The sequence below is a fragment of the Lissotriton helveticus genome, chromosome 1_1 (assembly GCF_964261635.1).
Source record: "Lissotriton helveticus chromosome 1_1, aLisHel1.1, whole genome shotgun sequence".
Lineage (NCBI taxonomy): Eukaryota > Metazoa > Chordata > Amphibia > Caudata > Salamandridae > Lissotriton > Lissotriton helveticus.
Window position 1 is genome coordinate 82,279,630 of NC_136057.1, and position 22,994 is coordinate 82,302,623.

A 22,994-nucleotide genomic window follows, 5' to 3' on the forward strand; every position below is an offset into this window, starting at 1 on the left:
AAACATTATACCAGCCACACCAACGGTCCTCCCACCGGTCCTGTTTATAGTTGGAGATATTGTCAGCCTTTCATAGGAATTCCCACTGGGTCTGTTGATGGAAAACTTCTTCGAAGGAGAAAGGGCTCTCGAAGAAAACCCATCAGACATTATTAGATATAGCAGAGCTATATAAGAACCTTAAAAAAAAGTACATTTTGTATTTGACAAATTCATGTTTCAATCCCTGGTGTTTCACACTGCTTTCAAGTGCTCAACCTTCTGTGGTATTTTCATGGATTATTAACAAGAGTAGTGCCAGGATACAGACATGTTTTTAGCTTTCCTAAACAAATCAGGTATGGATTGGGTAGAACTGAATTATGTTACCAAAACAGAAGTGAAGCCCAGATCTCAGTATTACAGGTAGCACTTCTCTCTTCATTAACACAGAAGGAGAGGTAGTACCATCTCAAGCAAAGAACCGCCTCGCACTCTGAGCGAAGGCACACTGGCGAGAAAAGTCCACTCTGATTCCACCTGCGCCAGAATCCCAGCTGAAAGCAGTCACGCTATTGAGATTTGACCCCTCTATTGCCAAATAAACTAGGCTCCTTGCTGACATCACAAATTATCTTTAACATTTAGGGAATAAATCACATTTAAGATCTCCTATACAATCAGCAGTCAAATACCATGAATTCAAATAAATTTGTTGTTTTATTACATATCTAAAAACATACATTTCATATTAATATGTAAAATCTAGTCATCATTGTGTACATTTCATAGCCTCATGATTGTTTCTGCTGTATCATAATTTAGTTCATGTTAATGTTAAAGTAAATTGAGTTTGATCCTGGTACACACGTCTGGATGTCCATACATGGGTGGTGTTTGGATGTTTGGTTATGTATCATTCATACAGATTTATAAAGTATTGGGTTTCAAATGTATTATGCCACTGATGGCCATACAAACCACTTGTTCCTAAATATAATTTGTTCAGTTTTGAACTTGTTGCTGATAACGTGTAAGGAAAGTGAGTTTGATCCTGAAGCAAACCCCTGTAGTGTGTTGTGTATAAGGATGGGTGTGCTAAGAGCAGTCTCGTTCCTGTTCCTGACTGGCAGTGTGGTTGGGTGGTGGTCGTGGTGATGATGATGATGGTCGGCAGCAGGAAGAACTTCCCGGACTCAGCACTTTGTGAAAATGAACTCGGTGGAAAGCATTCGTTTCTACTATCTTTGGCTACTGAAGATGTAGCCTTTCTTCTGATGTACATATTATATCGAAGAACTCCTTCCTCTGGGCAAGGCTGGTCTATGAGAACACTGTTTATTTGGCAGCTCCAGCAACACAAAAGCACCTTACAGATCATTCAGAATGCTACGATCTAGTGTGTGTTCACGGATGTCTCCGCAGAATTGATAACATACTAAAGCTCTTCGTACATTCCTGGCACTGTAATGGCGTTTCCCCTATGTGTGTTCGCTGATGATTTCTGAGATTTGAGGAATCACTAAAACTGCCTCCACATTCATTGCAATGGTATGGTTTTTCCCCAGTGTGTGTTCGAATATGTTTTTGTATGTCTGATGACCCACTAAAGCGCTTCACACATTCTCTGCAATGCTATGATTTTTCTTCTGAGTGTGTTAGCTGATGTATTGTGAAGTTTGAGAACTGACTGAAGCTCTTCACACATTCAGTGCACTGATATGGTTTTTCCCCTGTGTGTGTTCGCAGATGTATTTTGAGGTGTGATAACCGTCTGAAACTCTTCACACATTCACTGCAATGGTATGGTTTTTCTCCTGTGTGTGTTTGCAGATGATTCCTAAGAGTTGAGGAATCACAAAAAAAAATTCCACATTCATTGCAATGGTATGGTTTTTCCCCAGTGTGTGTTCGCTGATGTATTTTGAGGTGTGCTAATAGACTGAAGCTCTTCACACATTCAGTGCAATGGTACGGTTTTTCCCCTGTGTGTGTTCGCTGATGTCTTTTGAGGTTTGGTAACTGACTGAAGCTCTTCATACAGTCAGTGCAATGGTATGGTTTTTCCCCGGTGTGTGTTCGCTGATGTATTTGGAGTAGTGATAAGCGACTGAAGCTCTTCACACATTCAGTGCAATGGTATGGTTTTCCCCCCATGTGTGTTCGCTGATGATCTTTTAGGAGTGCTAACTGACTAAAGTTCTTCAAACATTCATTGCAATTGCATGTTGCTTCTCCTGTGTGTGTGTGCTGATGGCTCTTTAGTAGTGATGATAAACTAAAGCTCTTGCTGCTTGTGTATGATTTCTCTTTCTTGGTTAGTGTCTCTGGGTCAGGTTTATCATTATCTGCATCCCATGACTGGGTTTCCTGAGGAGCTAACATGGTTGATAAAGCACTTGTGTTATTCTCACATTCCTTGTATGTGTGTGGTATTTTGGATGGTTGATTTCAGATTTCACAATGAAATACAAGCCTCACCAACTACACATTATAACTGTGGCAAGTAAAGCTTCTTTGTAGGTGGTTATGTCTTTAGATTGAGGAATGGTTTTGCATGTTTATGAGTGAAGATTAGTCTTCCTTCTGGTCGAAGCAAATTTGGACAGTCTCAGAGACCCACTTTCCTTTGCCCTTAGTTGTCTGGCTCCACTCCCTTGGGCTTTTCTCTTGCTCCTATGGTTTGGCCAGGAAGAGTTTACAATACACCTAGCGTGCTCAATGATGGGTCTGTCATCATCACAGGAAGCAGAGCAATGCTGTATCCACCTCATACCGAACACATTATCAAAGCTGGTGGTGGAGGCCTGTTAATACAGGAAGTGGTTTGTCAGTGTTGTTGCCTTAATTTTCTAGAGGTCATTTTTTAGTCCTGTTGCGTGGAGGTGCCCAGCTCAGACTCTTACATCCACTGAATTGCTCTTGACTGCCTCTTCGAGGATCTATCAGTTTATGTTCAGGTTTTTCAGTCTCTGACTGTGCAGATCTTTTCCTGAATATTGGAGCTCATTTTCTTTACCACTTTTTCAGATTTGCGCGATTACTGTCATTATTCACGATCATTTGTGCATTCAAGGCTGGTTTCCTATTGGAGGTAAAGAGATTTAAAATCACTAAATGAAAATGTAAGAGTATGTGAATACACAATATTTAACTAGTTGTAAAAGACCATTTATGAAAGTTACCAAGAGATATTTCCCCATACACAGATATTTAACTAAATGTTCTATTGAACATGTAAATCTTACTTAATTCAGAAAAGGCGGTGATTTTCCAGTGTTCACAGAGTAACTTAGTACAGAAAGAGCACACATGGAGCACCCACTTGCTAGAAGTACAGCTTTACGAAGACACACATGGCTAAGATTTCATATAAACAAGAAGGTATTGTGTAAAAAGAGATGGATCAGGATGTGCTGATGTCACTTCAGTTTCAGTAAGTGTATGACAACAGTAACCCTTTCAAGACTAAATGACAAAGAAAACTCTTCATGAAGTTTATAATAAATGTAACACTTCAGGAAGTATATAATAAAGCTAATGCTCCAGGAAGTATATAATAAACGTAACGCTTCAGGAAGTATATAACAAATGTAGCTCCATTCACACTCTTCTTGACAGTACTTCACAGTTTACACTGGAGGAGCTGAAGTTCTAACTCCTGTCTTTACTTCTGTTTGTTAAGTTATTTTTGCCACATTCCTAGGGACGGTTAAAGCACTTGTTGGAAGATTGCACCATTTATTACAGTGATTCCATCACAACTAATAGTATACCTGCAATATCTCTGCTGCCAGTACGTGTCTGCTTTTTATCTTTTTCTGCCTTTACCGGGGTATCTAACTAAATGTCTTCCGTTTGGTGCCAGCATGCTTCTCGGTCAGTGGATGGAGCATTTGAAGAATAAGACAAGATGTCCATTGCTTGAGGGTGAGTGCAGCACTTACACCTCTGGATATTTCTTACATTCAGCTCCCTTATGGCTGCATACTCGCTCAGCAGGGTTCATTGACCGCTAAAGCAGGGGAGTGACACAATGAACACAGAAGACATCAGGTAATGAAGAAATAGACAAATGCCATGATAGCGTAGAAGGATCAAAAGCATCTTTAGAGAAGCTCGCCGGGGACATAAAAACGGAAGAAGTGCACAGGTAGCTACTTATGAGGTACAAACAGGGGAGGCGAACATGTAGGTACATGCTCTATTTTGGGTCTGTTTTAGGCTTTTACTGAACTGGGAATTGGGGTGCACTGTATCTTAATCCTGTGGCTGATAAAGGCACTTGCTGCAAGGGTGTTACCACTTTGACCCTTTACAAGAGGGGAGCCGAGCCATAGAAAGCACAACACCTGAAGGCTGCCTGCCCTGAGGGGGAAGGTGAGGGTCCGGGTGTCAGAAAATATCAGCAAGGGACATGAAAGGATCCTAATAAACACAGCCCCAGAGAGGCGAAATCGTCAGCCTAGATGGAGAAGAGCTGGGTCCTCCACTGTTTCCGGAATAGTAAGTGATATTGAATCTTTCTAAGGTTAGGAGGCATAGAATTTCATTTGGGTTGGAGCTAAGACATGGAAGGAGAAACCTTTCATTCTGTCTCTCCTGTGACGAGGGATGTGGGCCAGGTTTAGATTGGATGGAGCGTAGCGTTCTGGAGGGCATGTAAAGTTGCATCCAGGCAGCTAGGCTGGTGGCTCCTTTAGAGCTCTGTTTGTTTAATTAAGTTTTAAACAGATGTCATGCATACATTTGGCCAACGCTGATACAGTTTTTAGATTTGACACAAAAGCCAGTCGACTCTGCCGACAGGGAAATAATTAGCTGAGTGTCATCAGCATACAACACTAGTGAGATATTCCAAAATATTTCACTACCTCTGCCAGAGGTCTGATGTAAATATTAACAAGCATTTGCAATGCAAATAGGTCTCGCATTTGTGAGTTAGAGCTATTGACGTTGTGAATGCCAATTATTTTTTACCTACACGTTTTATTTTTAGAGTGAATGTATGTAGTGTGCAAAATCCCTTCGAAAGGTCCTGCACTTCGTAATAAATATATTGAAAAAGACACAAGGTGTGGATTGTGTCAACAAATGCTTGGCAAGTACCTCATGGGTGAAGTGTCGCCACACATGTACACCGTGGTGCTTTACTAATGAGAAACTCATTAATAAAAGTAGTGCTTACAGACTAACCAACGCGATCGGAGCATGTGAATCAGTTTCCCAGCTTCTCTTTCATTTTCTAGACTATTTGACTCACTCTTCTGCGTCTTGGTTATCCCCCAAACACTTGGAGGCAATGAGGTTTGCCAAGGGGATTGGGGCAGGGGGGTTTTGGGGGTACATGAAAATGTGTTCATTGCCTAGTTGTCAAAGTTAGCTCGGTGCTATTAGTTAAAAGTGTGCAGATATCATTAAGATTACTTTACTCGCATCTATGAGAAAATCGACATTATTCATACAAAATGCCAGAATGCGTGTCAGTTTTCACAGTGCTGGTTGATTAGTTTGATTGCATTCATTTTTGTATTTAATCTTTTACATAGCATCCTAAGTAGGTTACCTAACCCCAAAGCCCCAAGTTGTTAAATGACCCATAGTAGGAAGTGTTTTACAGTTGAGCAAATGTTTCCAAATGTAATTTTGGTAGTACCATGGAATGATCAGCCAATGAGGTACTCTATAAGCAGGTATTTAACGACAAGTTCAACATTTTCAAAATGTACGGTATTGTGGCTGTTTGTTTGTACACAACCACCTCTCTGAATGTGTTTATTAACACAGAGCTCCATCTACCGGACATTGCTCACAGAGGGGCGACTAAAGCACAGAACAAAATGTATTCATTTATCCTGAGTGTGAAGGCACCCGGAAGGTTTAGGTGCCCGCCCTGAGAGACTAGGGATCCCTGCGCTTCTACAGACTCTGCTGTGCTCCTTGTTTCCTTTCCAGTGAAGAATTGGCTTGGTAGTTTGGTCTGCCCTGTTCCCATGATGCACTGGGCCAGGAACAGACTAATTTGCATATAGCCAGGTTCTGAACTGGGATGGTGCAGTGAGCTAAAAAACGGTGATGGATCAAGCCCTGATCTGTTGACTGGGTAGGAGTGTTCTGATTAACTCAGATACTCTGTCCATCACCACCCCCTTTTTGAAATTATTGTGCTCCTCTGCAACAGCAGGGCACAGCTCAGAATCTGCTGCTTCTGCTAAGAATAGGTGAGGGGGATGAGGTTGGAGCATGCAGGAGTTGCCGGCAGATTTCCAGGTTATTAAAAGGGATGATTCTGGCGGGTGGCAAAGGAGTCTGACTTTGTCTGTTTGTCTGCACCAGTCTATTTCTCTACCATCTCCCTTCCTAGTTTCGTGCACACTGTCTCGAAGGAGCATGCGCTGAATTTTGCAGAAGAGTGGGCTAAAGCCCTTGCCCCGGCTCTGTACAGTACACACTGTGGGTGGGATACATTTTCCCCACACCACGAGATTCCTTTATGGTCTATGCCACAGCCTCAACCTCAATATCCCATTGGACGCGAAGCGAAGGCTTCTGTTGCGGAAATCCTTGAACAATTGGAATATCAGGGAATGATTGAAACAGGTGTGTCACCGATGAATAACTCTTTTTACTGTGACAAAGCCTGACGGATCGTATCATTTGGTATTGGATTACCGCCATTTAAACTAGCATTGCCGTACCTGTGCAGTACAGAATACACACGGCTCTGCCTTAGTGGATAGTCTTGTGCGTAAGCGGTTTAAAACTACGCTTGACATATCCAACGGTTTTTATGCCCACTATTTGGATGGTCTAAGTTCCCAATGGACCAGTTTTACATGCGGCGGCGAACAAAAACAGTTCAAACGTTTACCAATGGGCTATAAGAATAGTCCAGGCGTATTTGCTGCCCGCATAGTCTCTCTCTTGGAGAGAGTAGACCCAGATGCGTGTTCGTATGTAGATGACATTTTCTCACAGACGACGAACTTTGGACGCATCTGTGTCACGTTGACCGCATCATTTGTAGCTTTGCAGACTTCGGCTACAAATTCAACTTTGCAAAGTCTCACATTGCAGTGTACACAGTGTTGTTCCTGGGCTACGAGCTCAACAATGAAGGACGAGGATTGGCTCCTCACTTCTTGGAGGAATGCGCACAACTGCGCGCTCCACCAACTGTGAAAAAATTACAGCCTTTGCTGGGATTTTTGAATTTCGGGCGAACATACATTCCTTAATGTGCCCAGCGTATCAAGCCTTTGTATGCTTTGATACAACCTACTTTTACCAAATCGTGCTGGATGCCAGAACACTCCGCTATTCTGCAATCTTTGCAGCCTGATCTGCTGGAATCTAAATTCTTACTGACTCGTGATAACCACACCAACCTGGTGATAAAAATCATCCCTGTGGCGGTGGGTTTCACATACCTGACTTTTAACGAAGGGGACACAGTACCTATTGCTTACAAGTCACACTTGTACACTTCGGCTGAAATGCAATTTTCCACTGTGAAGAAAGTTTTGACAGCAGTGTAGATGGTGATTCTTTAAGAACATGCTCTGTCATAGGGAAAACGCATGTTGGTTGTTACCCCGTTTCCTGCGTTAGAGGCAGTTACGAAAGCTAGTGTACCAAATTCTAAAGCTTTGCACCCTCGGTGGATACAATGGGCAGCATCATTGACATCTCCGGATGTCACCTTTATTTTTGATGCCTTCTTACAGTCACAGGAGTTTTTGCAATATGAATTTGTTCATCCTGCAAATTTGGCTATGCGGCCTCTGGAGGATTTCCATTGCATCATATACACTGATGGCTCAGCGCAGGTTGCGCATGGGTCTAAGCATGCATACGTTTCCGCTTGCGCCATTGTGGTAGGTGCCATGGTGAATAATGAGTTTAAGTCCAGAGTTGTGCACACGCAGACTCTACGGGACTGCACCGCACAATTGGCAGAGTTTCGTGCTCTGATGCTTGGTTTGGAGTACGCTGATCCTGGTGTGACGACTCTTATTGTAAGTGATTCGTATTACTGTGTCCAGTCTTACAATGAAAACCTGTTCTTTTGGATTCAGAATGATTTTCGTGATTCCAAGGGTAGCACAATAAAACATAAAATGTTCTGGGTCCGAGTGGCTGAGCTTAAGGAGCAGTTGCCACTCGTGTTTGTAATTCATACTCTTGGTCATCAGCGCGTGGGAGTCCATGCTGTTGGCAATTCGCTTGCCGATGAGGCAGCAAAATCAGCAGTATCAACATATTTGGTTGCAGCAGTTACACGTTCCAAAAGTAAGATTGATGATGATACCTTGGCAGCTGTTGCTGCGACTGAGAGGGGAGGTAAATATCCTAAGGGGTTCCCTTCGAAGTATTCATACCACTTAAGTCCAGAGAAGGCTCCTTACGTGAAAAAACCTGATGTTGGAGAGAGATTGATTCCCAACGCGGATCGCAGGCACACATTGCTCACAGCGGGCCATGAAGGGGTTGCGTCTGAGCATGCGGGCCTTTCAGCCACTGTGGCTCAGTTACAACAGCGTTTCTGGTGGTGGGGACTGTACAAACTGACGCGTGATTATGGCCTTCAATGTGACATTTGCCAGCAGATTAAGCCTTCAACTGCTGCGCGTCTGCCCCAGACACAATTGTTCATTTCTAATAAACCACTTGGTTGTGTTTATTTAGATCACTCCGGTCCTGTTTTCTTCTGATACTGCGTATATGTTTATCTTAGTAGCAGTTGATTCATGCACACGCTTTGTGTGGGTATGGCCTCACCGCAGCGCTGATTCACGGACTGTCATAAGAGATTTGTGTGTCTTTGTAGGAATTTTTGCCTGTGGTACCTTAAATTCGGATCAGGGTCCTGCTTTCGCCTCTAAGGCGTATAAGGATGCCATGGCTTCGTTGGGGGTCCAAGTCAAGTTTTCGTCTCCATACAGACCTGAGGGTAATAGTGTTGTGGAACGGATGAACCGTGACTTAAAGCAATCTTTGACAGCACGAGTTATAGGCACTGGCAGGAACTGGCTGGCCCACCTCAATGGCGTGCAGCGTGCACTTAATAACCTCCCTAGAAGGTCTCTGGGTAGGGGGACCCCATACGAAATGCTCTTTGGTATCAAGATGTATGTACCGGACCTTGACGGTCTAGACTTGCCGGCTGCTGCTGCCTCCTTTGACGTAGATGAACATTGCAATGTTTTACAGCCTCTACAAGAGACGAGAGACAGTCCTGCAAAGGAACACTTGCCCTCCACCACGGATGATGCGTTGCAGATCCCGGTAGTTGGCTGGCTACCCCAAGATAGAGAATTGGTTCGGGAGAAGATCGAAAACAAGAAATAATTTGGTCCCTCTTATCGAGCTCCAGTTCCAGTGCTTGATGTGAAGGGCACAAGAACAGTCATTTTACCACCACTTCCAGGTCGTAAGGAAAATAGGTATATCTCCATTGACACTGTCAAGATACACAGAGTGGCCGATTCTTCTTAGTATGACACCGGCAGTCTCATGTCCTTCGATTGTGAGAAATTCTGTATTGGCCATGGCTTCGATTCCTGAGCCTGAGGTTGCCTTCGAGATGCCTGCAATTTCTAGTCCTTTATTGAGTACATTGCCTGGTACTCAACTTGATGAAACTGACTACACTTACCAAACTTACTTATCAATGCCTGAATTACAAACTCGCTTGGCCACAAAATCCAGATTTTCATTTGACACTGTTTCACACACATCAAGAAAGCCTTCACGGATTACTGTTTATGCAAGATTATTTAAAAAACATTTTTTGATTCCCCCTTGGACATATATTTGGCTAGTGCTTTTTTCGATTTACCTTTTTATGTCAATTGGTTTTGTGTTTTCTTTTTTTTGTATCGTCAATGGACACTATGTCGAAGAGAGAACATGCATTCGACATCTCAATGGAACATTGGCACCCCATTCCTCCTCGCATACTGCACACAGATTGAAGAGAGACTTGGCTTTTGTTAACATCACAGCTTGGCCTGTCCTGGATGGGATTGTATGGAATGCTGTTAAATTTCAAATCCATGGCCCCACTGAGGTTATAAATGTCCCTAATGTGCTTAGAGTTAACATGGGGGTTGTAGTTAAAAAAAATATACGTTCTGATGATTGGGATGTTCAGGCCGTAGAAGCATTGTTTTCTGATTTGAAATATTATGCATCCTTTGGATGCTGAAGATTTGTATTTAGAATCTGCTAATTACGGTGATTTATTTTGTTACCAACATTTTGGCAATCACTACCTACATAAAACTAATACCAGGAAGAGCAATGTGAATTACACACAATGGGAACATTGTCCAGCTCCTATACAAGGCAGTTCTAGTGCCTTTTTGAAAAAGTACACTTATTTTACTGGTTTTAAATCAGTCCAATCCCAAAGCATTTTATTTTAAAATGACCGAAAAGTCCATATCCAAGGTTAGACTTACCGATACTAAATTATTGTACTCGAAGTCCTTTCTAGACCAGCTAGCTGTTGGTGGCTACGAGTTGTGAAAGGAAACAGTTGACCTTAAATCTGTTTGGGGTTCTAAAAGTTGGCAGGTACAAGGCACTGAGGCTTTGCACCGTGCATGTCTCATCCCGAATCATATGTTTTTGAATTCTACAATTTCACAGACAACATGCCTTGGATTGGCTACCACTAAAAAATTAAATGCTCCTTCTTTCCCCGATTTAGAAGAATATTCAGGTTGGGGTAATACTACAAAAATTTTCGATCAGAGAGTTGCAAACTCTGTTGCTAAATTCTTATTTTAACATATCTAGTTTGGATCCCAATGGCTGGTTGCTCTGGCACAGAAGTGCTGACTCGTACCCCATTATTTTCTGGGTTTGGCCCATGGCTTTACACAGGTCAGGGTGGATACCTGTTTTGAAAGTGACCATTCTGTAACTACCTATTCTGTAGGCAAATTATGTCAGAATTGGCTTAAACATTCCACCTTGATGTCAGTTAAACAGCATTTATGTAAACTGACTGACGATGTTGATCTGATTGATTTCATAAAGGGCCCGGCTAAAGGTAGATCTAAAAGATGGATATATGCGGTTTATAACGAATTCTGGAAAACATCCCAGATTGAGGCGGCTACCCGCCTTAGGGCTATAGATCAGGCTAATTTAGAAAAGGTGCAAGCAGTGGTAGATAATAGCATTAACACGATTTCTTCCCGCATTTACACATTGGATAATATTGTGTCATCTGTTGTTGATATTGTGCAAGATGAAGTCTGTATTGTACCATGGTCAAAATCAATTGCATTCTCTTATGCAATTTGCTTGGACCCTGCTGACGCTCAAGGCCGGAAAAGTGCCATGGCATTACATGAATACCTCTTCCCTATTTGCCCAGTTTAATTTGACTGATAAGCAACATTTACTTTCAATGAAGGATGCTTCTTTTTCCATGTTACACATTGAACGATTAGAGTCCTTATCATTTTCTGTTGCAGAGGCCACTACTGCAACGTGGCTTATCCACGGATTAATAACTCTACCGTTTCCTCTGTTCGAGTTTAAAAATTGTATGAAGTATTTTGCCATTGGTAGATACGAGCCTCTTGGTAGTTCCTATATCGATGAAGCCTGGTCGCTTCCATTTACATATAGATGCCTTAGGGAGGGCAAGGAAGTTTATCTGAATGGTGAAGAATGCACTGAAACACCGGATCACTCATTAATGTGTAGACATATCCAATTACAGGGCTCCTGTAATCAAGACGAGCCTAATTTAGCCTGTGTTTTGAAAGGTACCCCCGTGCCTGCTATCGTTCCCACATTCACATTACTGCCAAATGGGAATTATTTACTATTAAACAATGAGGATTGCTGTGGGTTAATAAAAGGCATTGCTTATGTCGTTACCGTCAGTGAGCGTGTGGTTTGCTGTAAAAATGTGATGTATCCACCCACGCATGGGGAAACTGGATGTTTCCATCTGGCCGAGGATTCCGACCTTGAAAGCAGAGTTCAATAAGATGAGTCGCATAAGAGCTCTATTGTCCCAAAAAGAAGTTGCCCTCACATCTGCTCGTGAAACATTTGTCCTTCACGTAGCCAACACCCGCACAGAGGTGCATGCTTTGTTAAATACTGACTTGCCATTACATTTCGGTGAATTAATTCACACAATCTTTAATGCATCCTCCACAACTGGGCTGTTCACTTTTTCAAAGTAGTTAGCAGCGGCCTTGTGACATCGTTTCAAAGTATATTTGGGGTCTTTCCTGCTTTCTTTCATTCGATCCTTTCCAGCCTGTTTGGTGGATTTCCCATTTTACTGGCGCTGGCTGCCGGCGTTCTGCTGTTTTGTTTCAATCAAAATGGATGCACATCCTGTGTTTCACGACGAGCTGTCACGACTGGCTCTGTTTCGCAACAGAATGCTTGAATACTATGGAGCGCTGCCACTCGCCACCTTAAGTGCAGTTTATGGATTATCGTTTCGATTTTCCTATTTTACATGTGTACAGCCTGTCTTTCATTGCCTGAGTTGCGATTTCGACTGGGCCCTGGATTTGTGTCTCTGCAATACGGTGTCCCCTGATGTGGATTATAACCAGCTCATGCGCCCCTCAGTTGCTCATGAATTGCTTTGTTCTGACGGAGGGATTATGGCCTTTGCAGCGATGCATGGAATACTGGGTCATTGGAATGTGTTCGCAGCGGCGCAAGATTTCTTGGCACACAGCTTCATTGAGAACCCACCGAGTTGCCCTCTGATGGTGCTAAAGTCTCCGGTAATTAAAGAGCATGTATGTTCTTTCCCACTATTAAATTGGATGGCTGAACTATTTTCGGATGGGAACAGTCAGTTCCTATTGGAAGCTGTTGCTGAGTATGTTGCATATTCAATGTTAGAATGAAGTATTTCTTCACCATTAATTGGACAGTGAACATTTTTTTTATATATTATTTTTATTTTTTATGGCATATGGCAATTTTTTCTGCCACAGGCCTATTGACTTTGCCCAAGCCAAAGATTAAACTTTCTTGCTTATGAGATTTTTGTGAGTGAAGGTTTTTACTTTTTTTACATTCGCAATTTTGAGCTGACTGTCGTTCTTGGACTCTGCTTTCAAAAGTTTGCCCCTTATCTTATTTTTTCTTGTGTTATCCATGCTCGGATCAAAGGGAGGGTGTTATATTGATATGCTTTGCCTTCGCACTGTGTTAAGTTAGCATGAGCTTATTAGGAGTTTAAATGCCATTTTACCTTTCTGCTGCTTCTGCACACGGCACACATTGTTATTAGAGCTTTTAGCCTAGTAGGATATTTTGCTTCACACAAGAATAATATGTTTTGCTAATAGTACCAGCTTTGCTTGGTAAGCTATGTCTGTACAGTGAGTGCCGAGGCCTTCAAGATTAGTTCAACACAGTGGTTGTTGTGAGGTTTGATCTTCGCACGTTCTAGACATAACATATATGCAGCTGCGGCCAAATTCTGGCTTTAGGCGCGTTCAATATTGCACTACACAGAGCATTAACACACACTTGATGATGCTTTGCATGCAGAGAACTGGTGGAAGATGATGTGATCCCTTACCACTAGGATCAGAGATACGGGGCCGCCCTGCTAAAACCCAAAGAGACCTTCTTAGATATGATATAATATACTAGCAAGGGAGGGTGAGAATTAGGTGTCTTTTAGCCTTCTTCCCTCTAGCATTTTAACATGCTTTCACCCTTTGTATCCTATGGACTAGTACCTATGCTGATTACTTTGTTTCTCATAATATGTTTACTTGTATTAGCTAAGATACTGTCCTTGAGAACACTGCATTAGAAAATAAACATTTCAAATGTGCACGCGTCCTCATTTACTCCTCGTTCTGGATTGATATGATTGTATAACGAATGAGTGTTCATGTGTTCCACGTTACCTGAGGTGTTCCAAGTCCATGTCCTGGGTTGTCTAAACATTGGGAGTTTGTAAGAACCAATGAGACACTGATTGCTAGTCTGGTAGGGGATTTTGGGTACTAAGGTGAGTTTTGGCACAGCCTAATTCACCGAGGTTCCAAGTCTCTATGCACAGTTCTGTGTAGGAGCAGAATCCCTGAGACAATCGCTGCCTACTCCCTTCTATGCAGATGATGCAGTTTTGATGGCCAGGACACCCCTGGCCCTACACCGCTTGATTGGGTCTCATTCAACGTTCAAGGCTGAACTGGGTCTGCTTGTTAACAAATCACCAACCTTAGTTATGATAGCGGGACTGGGAAGGAAAAAGTCTACTTCATTCCATCTAGATAGGTTTTCTCTGGAACGGGCACAGTCCTTTATTAGGTTGAGCCTGAGCCAGCATGAGGGCACTGCTCAGTGGAGATCTGTGGTAGTTCAGTACGGTACGGAGAGAAGCTTTGCTCACTCCCCCGACCTAATTTTTGATTGGCTTGTGTCTTTGTCCTTCCTAAATGCTGGCTTCTGATTCATTATGAGGCTTATTAGTCCCTCCTTAGAAAGGGCATATCCCCATTTGTATTCTGCCGTGGCTACCCGCACCTTTTCTTAGTTGTAACATGGTGCGTGCTCTATTTTCTGTAATGAGTTTTTCCTACAGCAGGCACGACGACGTACCCAGCTGGGACAATGGCGTAGCCAATTTTCCAAGCGCTGCAATTAAATTTATTTGCAGCTTCAAAGCTGCATCTGCTCCTCCTACAGCCCCACCCACGTCTTCATCAGCGGCAAAAGCCTGTTCCGGTCATAGTGATCAGCCACTGAGCTGGGCTCAGAAAGGCCAGCCCCCCGTACTCCCCTGCAACAGCTGACCAGCAGCCCATGTGGCTTCAAGGAACGCGATGCACGCCAGTACTGATTTTGTTAAATGTAAAATATCAGCTTACTTCCTAGCATAGATTCGCAAATGGTACACTTATGCCATCTACACTGCGTGTACACGTTAGTTCTCCGAAATGCATCCTAACTAAAACGCTTCCAAGTTAGACATAAAAACCTAATTATAAAGCTTTCGTTTTCAATAAAGGTTGTGGAAAACAATGGGCAAGAGCTCTCTTGCAACCAACCTTGTTAATCTCTGCCCACCTCTGAAGCTATTTTGGCCAATCAGCAAGGAGATTGTTGTCCTGCAACCAGCAATCGTGTTGCTCGTTCCACATGTGCAGGTCATGCTGGGAACGTGAAAGTAATGGCTGCCTCCTATTGCTCCAACACATAACTGCAACAGCTCTGGACCCCGGGGCTCGCGGATTCCGGAGAACTGGTCGCTTTGCAATCCGGCCTCCCTCTCTCCCGTGCTGTTCCGAAGGGCTGTCAACATGATAGATAGCTGCAAAAACAACAGCAGCACCACCAGCAGCAGGACTTTCAGGACATCTGTACCTGCTGAGGATTTCGAAGCAGTCATGAAAGACAAGTAATGCCTTGATCTGAACAGCCAGAAAAGTCTGAAGGAGGGGCAGTGAGTCTGTGGACGGGGGCGTGAGGGCAAGCCTTGCAGATATGACTTAGCCTTGGGCTGAAAATCATGTGCATGAGACGGTGTCTGTCTGCCCTGCTGCACATTCCTGTCTGCAGTGCACACATTCCACCCCTGCCCAGACCTATGCAGATCAACCAGCCACACCCGGGTCCTATGTCAGCAGCCATGGGCCCCGTAAATATTTTCTGTAAAACCACAGAAAAAACATGCCCTTCTCAAAACATTTCACAATATAGTTGCTCTTCTGTGCACACACACACACACACACACGATCAATACACAAATCCGATGGCTGTCCAAAAAATCTTTTGCTTTGTGAGGTAAAAATCGATCCATACTATGAATTAATTACTATAGTCACCATCTGTTGTAAACAAAGTAGTCACCATATGACTGCCCATGTGATGAGAGAGAGCAGTCCGTGAACCCTTTTAAACACACGCCGTATGGGGATTCACTGAATAGAGTTATTATAGCTAAAGATATGAAATATGCCCAAGACGTAAATGCGGTTACTTCTTCCTAGATTCCAACATACGTGGGTCCTCAATTCTAGATCATATTTTAATTTGTAAAGATCTAGAGCAATTCTTTAAGAGCTATGTAGTGAGGGCAAGTTGCATGAGTGACCACAATCCTATTGTCATACCTCTACATTTGCCTTCGGCAAAAATACGGGATAAAAAAAACAAAGAGTGAAGTTGTGTATAATAGGAACAAGGGTATTCATATCAAATGGGTAATAATAATAATAATAATCCACATTTGTAAAGCGCACAATCACCCGTTAGGGTCTCTAGGCGCTGGGGGCCGTCGGGAAGATTAAGCAAGCTATTGCCCAGAGTCACATGGTGCTGGGCTAACCTGCCGCCGGAGCCGGGAATCGAACCGTGATCCCCAGATTCCAGCGTCAGTCGCCCTGGCCGCGGCGCCACACCAGATCAATAAGTCTGCATTCCTGGAAGATCTTATGACAAACAATAAGATGGAGATAGTCACAGTTCTCTCAGATATTGCCCCCCCCCAGTGGACATTAGATCTGCCTTCTCAAATATAAATGGCCCTATGGCAGACAGATTAACGAAATGCCATAGGAAATGTCCGTAAACCCGAGATAGTTCAATAAGAGTAGTTCTGAAGCCCATAAGGAGCTATGGGTGGCACTTAAAGGAACCCGAGGAGCAAGGATGAAATAACTAGAGTAAGGAAAGACTATAAGAAGGTAATCGAGAATAGGAAACGGTCCCTGAAGGATAAGGCCTGGGAAGATTTGAAAGCTGCGTCAGCTCGGAAAGACTCTCGTGATTTCTGGGAGGTGGTTAATTCAGTTTCTACTTCCGGCGCCAAGGTGCACAAAATTGATACTAAAGTACCCATTTCTCAAAAATGTCCTCCTCGCAGCCTAGGACAGTAAATTTACCCTTCGTAATGGAAACTCCTTTTGATATGGGTTTAGCCCAGGGCTTAAGGAACTCCATAGAGGTGAGTGAGGTACTTTTAGCCATAGAACAAAGCCACCCAGAAAAAGCTCCTGGTCCAGAGAGAATCCCCGTGGATCTATACAAGCACTTACCATATTTCTGGGCACCACTGATTACAAATGTCTTAAAAGCTGTAATAGTAGGCCCATTAGCCAAGACCTGGCAGGAGGGAATTATAGTGCTGATTTTTTTAAAAAGGTGATAAAACGCAACCCTGGCGCTATCGCCCAATCTCCCTTCTTGATAGCTCAGTAAAAATATTTGGCAGGGTAATTCTGGCGAAATTGGAAGTCTGGGCATCGAAATGTCGGGCACTCTCAATTTACCAGTTTGAATTCCGACCTGGGCTTGGAACTGTGGAACAATCTATTAATTCATCATTAATTTTTCAAAGTATACTAAGGCACAGAAGGGCTGTGTTCACCTAGCTTTCATGGACCTAACCTGTGCTTTTGACACAGTTAATCGTAGTCAATTGTGGTCCATAATGTCAGAAATGGGGATTGACAAATCAATTATTATGTTGTTTAGTAGACTTCATGAACACGCCACAGCCACAGTCCGTTACAGCTGTGAGGGAGATCTGACAGAAGGCTTTCCCTCTGAAATGGGTATAAGGCAGGGGTGTGTCTTGGCCCCGTTTCTCTTTTTATTATATATTAAAGGGCTGGGAGATCAACTGTGTAAGGTGGGAAAGGATATCCCAAGATGTAATAAGGGTCCAATTCCCATGCTCTTATATGTGGATGATGCTGTCCCGATAGCCAGGAAAGCAAATGCACTAGAAATACTGCTAGATTCCTTTAAAGTTTTTTATGAACAACCTGGGGTTAAAAATGAATCGCACTAAATCATTTGTCATGAAATGTGCACCTAAAAACGCTAAAACCAGAACTTTTTTATTGGGGGAGAAGTAATTGAGAAAGTTACTTGCTTTACCTACTTAGGGATACCATTCGATGTTAACTTTAATTGGAAACATGCCTTAGATATTAGATTATGCAATTTCAAAAGTTAATTGATGCAATCTTTAGATTTGCTAAAAGGCTAGGAGGGTAACCAACTAAGGAGATTTATGTATCTACAAGAGCAAAAACCTTTCTGTGGCAACTTTTAGGGCTGGGGATATGTAAATTGTAAATCATTGCAAATAGTAGAGAATAAGTTTCTATTTTATTCGGTCACGAGGAAGTAAGTCTGAATTATCTGAAAGACTGTTTTGCGATACAACCACTGTTGCTCTGACAAAAAATTAGGAAAAACTCTGAGGCTGCCCTTTGTAGAACAATATTGACAGACTGCATGAATTTGGACAATAGTTTAGACATACCTTGGCTAAAGTATGTCATAAGTGTTTTTCCAAAATGGGTGTTCCAGAACATTATACAAACCCCAAAATATTACAAAATGTATCCTCTGCTACTATAAAGTCACTCTTTCTCAAAAGCTACACCCAGGCAGGCCTCACAAGTAGAGAGACCAATCAGTTAGCGTGTCATGCGCAACCACGAAGAGAACCTGCCTTGTACCTTCGAATCGATCTAAATAAAAGGACATTTTTGTTGACAAGGCTGGGGCTAAAAATAATACACTTCTTAGTTGCCTTCCCTATTCAAGGCTCGTGGTTTCCCTCACTCCCAGTTTGTCCATGTGATAACTTCTCATTTCAAAGCAATATGCACTTTATTCTTTTCTGTAGATTTTATTTCCTTCAGAGGAAGCAGTTTATTTGTCCATTATTACTTGCTGCAGGGATTGCGAATCATAATATGGCAATAGAGTTTTTATTTTGCCCAGGTACAGTTGAGCTAATGCACTGTATTTTAAATTATCTTTTTATTGCTTTTAAAATTCGAAGCAAATACTAATTGTTTTTAAAACTGTAATTATTGATCGTGTTGAAATATTGTTTTATTATAAAATGAAATTATGTGTGTACAAACTTTTATGGCTCTTTTAGAGTCGAAATAAAGTATTTCTGACTGACTGACTCGCAATGCTATATAAATTGGGTGTTTGCTTTATCCTTTCACAAACTTGTTGTGTTTTACATATAATGCAAAGGTGGCATAATTTGTCTTCCAGTTTCCACCACGTCTAATTAAATGGCTCCTTCATCTGAAGTGATTATTGTTCTGTGATTCTGTACTAGCAGCTGTGATTAAAAATCTGTCCCAACCAAGCTCAGTCTAATGTGCGCGAGTCAATAAATCAGTGTTATATTCTGTTTTCTCCTGTGAATATTCTTTTGCTAATTTGTAATATCGGTTACTTGGTTTTTGCAGGACGTGTTATGCTGTATCCCGGTGCCGCCTTGCAGCACTCTAGTTTCTGTCGGTTCTCTGCTGTCGAAGAGCTTGGAAACAAAAATCTGTAAGGTGTGGTTAAGCATTAAATGGGCCATTCGGTGAATTATCTTACACTGGATATCGACACCCAAACTGATTTCTTCTAACAAAGGAACCTTCTGGAAGGCCTATTGATGAAGATGCAGAATTGGGCAAAGTTAACTTTTTTTATCTCTACACTGGATGGCATCTTTAAATACATTTAGAGTGAAGGCTCAAAGCTAGGTTCAAGTCTCAGCAGGGATGCTCAACATCCTGTGATTCTGGGCAAATCACTTGATCTCCCCATGCATAACAAAAACAACAAAAATGAAGCTGTCTGTCTGTAAGAAACTGGTGCTCATGTAAAGGGCTCTGATACCTTCAGGTCTAGTTTGAGCTATATTAAAACTCCCCCAAAAAAGTCATCAGGCATATTTTTAAGAACCCGCAACTATCTGTTCTAGAAATTGGATATTTTACGCGGGCTACAGACTTTCAAAAACAACTTTCTTCTTGAAAATGAGTATTTAAGAAACAAACACTCTTAATCCTTTTTAATCTTGGCGGTATTTTATATAAAACTGCAAATAATATCATTATAAGTTCGTACACCCCACTCTGGGCTCTATGTCTGAATATCGTAATGAAAAATAATGTCTGACAAACATTTTGTCCTAAATATAGTTTACAAAAATATTGTCCCATTGGGGTAGATTTCATGTTATTACTCCAGTGTAGCAATGGACTTGAATCAACAGGGCACAATATTTACATCCGACAATATTACAACCACAGTTTTCTGGCAACATACCCACCCCGGAAGAATAAAGGAATTCACAAATAGTGTTTTTTGTTAATTACATTTTTTGAGAGTTTGTTAGTCTTCCTGCACCTTGCATTTCTGCTGGATTTTTGTTTTCTGTTTCCTCAAAATGTCCATACTTGTTTAAGAATAACAGTGTGTATCAAAATGCTTAGCAAAGGGTACACTAATTCATACCCTATGGAACTGCCCATTCATAACTGAATACTGGCGACAGGTGATGCGCACTATTTGACAAACACTTAAGGTCTCCCTGACACCAGAGCCACGCAAATGTATTTTGAATATTTGGGATCCGAATGATTTATCCAGATGTGGCCAAATATGGGGTACATTGGCTATAATGGTAGCAAAGAGATATAGCGCAAAAGTGGGGCGCAGCAGAACTACCCACCTTGGCGCAGTGGAGCAGAAACATGGATCTACTAATTTTGACAGAGCGGGCGGTGTATATCACTAGGGCGTGTCCTCACAAATGGAACAAAGTGTGGACTTCGTGGAATGAATATCGATGAGAAATATGTGACCCGTTGCCAGAGGAGGACGTTACAAGCTCAGACGAGGAAGAAGATCTAGAATAAGATACGTCTTGGGGGGCTAATGACCTGCATAAAATGAATAGTGGTATATCATGCTTGCTACAATACCTTGACATTTTGTAAACGTGTACCTGTGGATTTCAGTATACATACTACAGTGGTCGTATTAAATGTCAACGTGTATGTTTGTTACTCTGAAAATAATAAAAATTGTTTAAAAAAAAATGCTTAGCAAACACCCATGGCTTGCCTTGTGGAATATGCTGTTATAATTTCCTTTTGATCAGTAGCGGCCGGTGGTGGGAGTGCTGCCGGGCGCTGACATGTGCCGGGGGAGGGACAGGGTGGGGAGTAGTAAACCGCAAATTACGGCCCATTACAGGTAAGTAAACATATAAATAAACACAAATTGTTTTGAGCACGCTTCTTCGCATTTGGCGTTGCAGCGTGCGCAATAAATTTTGTTTTATTTATTTAAATTTGTATTCAGTTGAGAAATCTGGTAACTTTCAACATGATTGGTTTGTATGTAAACTGAATACTGGGCCTGGACATGCACTGAGCCCATATATAAGCATAGCCTACTAATCTTCTGCATTTGGTTCAACTTCTGGATAGGAATGTGCTATTGACCACAAATAATATGGAGTTGGCAGTGCCTTTCCCAGTAAGTTCCATTAATCTAACAATATACTTTTTCTGCTTCTTAACCTAGAAAAAAATGCCCCACCCTCCATATTCAGTGCAGGAAGCTGAAAATAGCAAATTTGTGTTACACGTCATCTGTATTAAAGCCACATGACCGTTTGTTTTCAAAAGCCGGTTTTATTTACAACACCACCAACACCAATAATACCACCACCACCACCAGTACCAATACCACCACTTCAGTGCCTCTCTCTCACTAGTAATAGCAGGGGCTCTGTACGAGGCCGGAGCTGTAGCAGATTCCTTCCCTCCTACCCTCCATGCCTGCCATAAAGCACAGCCTGCCCTGCACCAGGAGGTGAAGCCAGGGCCCAGCTGGAGTGTTTTTTATTAGGCCAAAGATAGCAATGCCATTACGCAATACCACACTGCACACTCAAATCACGGAAAGGTCAGGCAATAGCCCACCCCCTGCTCTTCCTCCTGAGGCACGACAGTGTAATCATAGAGCGAAAGGCGTTGGAGCGCTTTGTTAGTGTTTATAGCTCGGACCATATGTAACTCTCACTTCACACTTTGTGTGTGTAATTTACAACATTTACAAATCTTCTTCACTGCACTATTTATCACTACTTTGAAGACATCGCAGGCTGGTCGCATCCTCCGATATTTACAGTCTAACAATCGGTTGAAAAGGCCCTTTATTGCAATGCAAAAGGTCTTGCTAGGGCTTAAGCTATTAGTATTGTAAATGACAATGCCTTTTATTTAGGTTTTATAACTCAAAACATAAATAAAAGGCATTGTCATTTACAGTGCCAATACCTTAAACTTGCATAAATGCAAAACCTATTGCATTGCAAATGCTTGTGTTCTAGTCCTTTTCTTCGATTCAAAACTTGACTGGTCTGCTATGGTAGAAAACAGAATTATTTATTGCAAAGAAGCATAGCTGCTCTGTGGAAATTTGCCTCTAAACTGGGTAAAAAATAAATTAGGGAAATGGTACAAGTTTATTTGCCAAACTCCTTAGCCAAAGCCCCTTACAGAGCAGAAATATGGGGCACAGCTGAAGTGGGTGCTCTGCAGAAAGTGGAGGATAAGTATGTTAACAAGCTGCTTTCAGTTACTCTGGCTTGCTCGAATCTGATTGCCCACAAAGAACTTGACCTCCCTTTCATTACCGACTTGATCAAAATGGCCCGCGCCTCTTATGGCTGGAAACTTGGTTATGTTGAATCAAGCTGTAATAAAGATATAATCAACCTGGAACGAGCCATTAGTATTACTTGGCTAGCATATGTCAAGAAGTCTTTCACAGATTTGGGCCTGGCTTTTCTGTACACAACACCCTCTAAATGCGTATCTTTCCCCAAAATTGAGTTAAGAGAGGCTTTAGTTAATAAATGTGAGTTAGAAAGATGGCAATGTAATCAAAGTAAAGTCACAGTTATATTCGACTAGACACTGCCTAGAGTGCCCAGAGGATATGATTCATAGCTCTCCCTTGTCTCGAACGACATGCATCGATATCTTTTACCGAGGAGGAGATTGAATTTTTCCCTGATGGTAGGATATCCAGCTTGAATAAAATGAAATGAGACTTATATAGCGCATGGCTACCCTGAGGCATCCCAGCGCTGTGGACAGATCAAGCGGGCAAGGAGCAGATGTTAGAAAGGTATGTTAAAAAGATACGTTTTCAGG

At 42.2% G+C, this 22,994-nt stretch overlaps 1 protein-coding gene across 1 annotated transcript in view; it reads right to left on the reverse strand.

The window, feature by feature from the left end:
• Positions 1-680: 680 nt before the first annotated feature.
• LOC144758779 (uncharacterized) overlaps positions 681-22,994 on the reverse strand; it is a 210,165-nt gene continuing 187,851 nt past the window's right edge. Inside the window, 1 exon segment of the mRNA XM_078646449.1 lies at positions 681-2,269. Coding sequence (XP_078502575.1) covers positions 1,387-2,269 — 883 coding nt within the window. The 3' untranslated portion in view covers positions 681-1,386.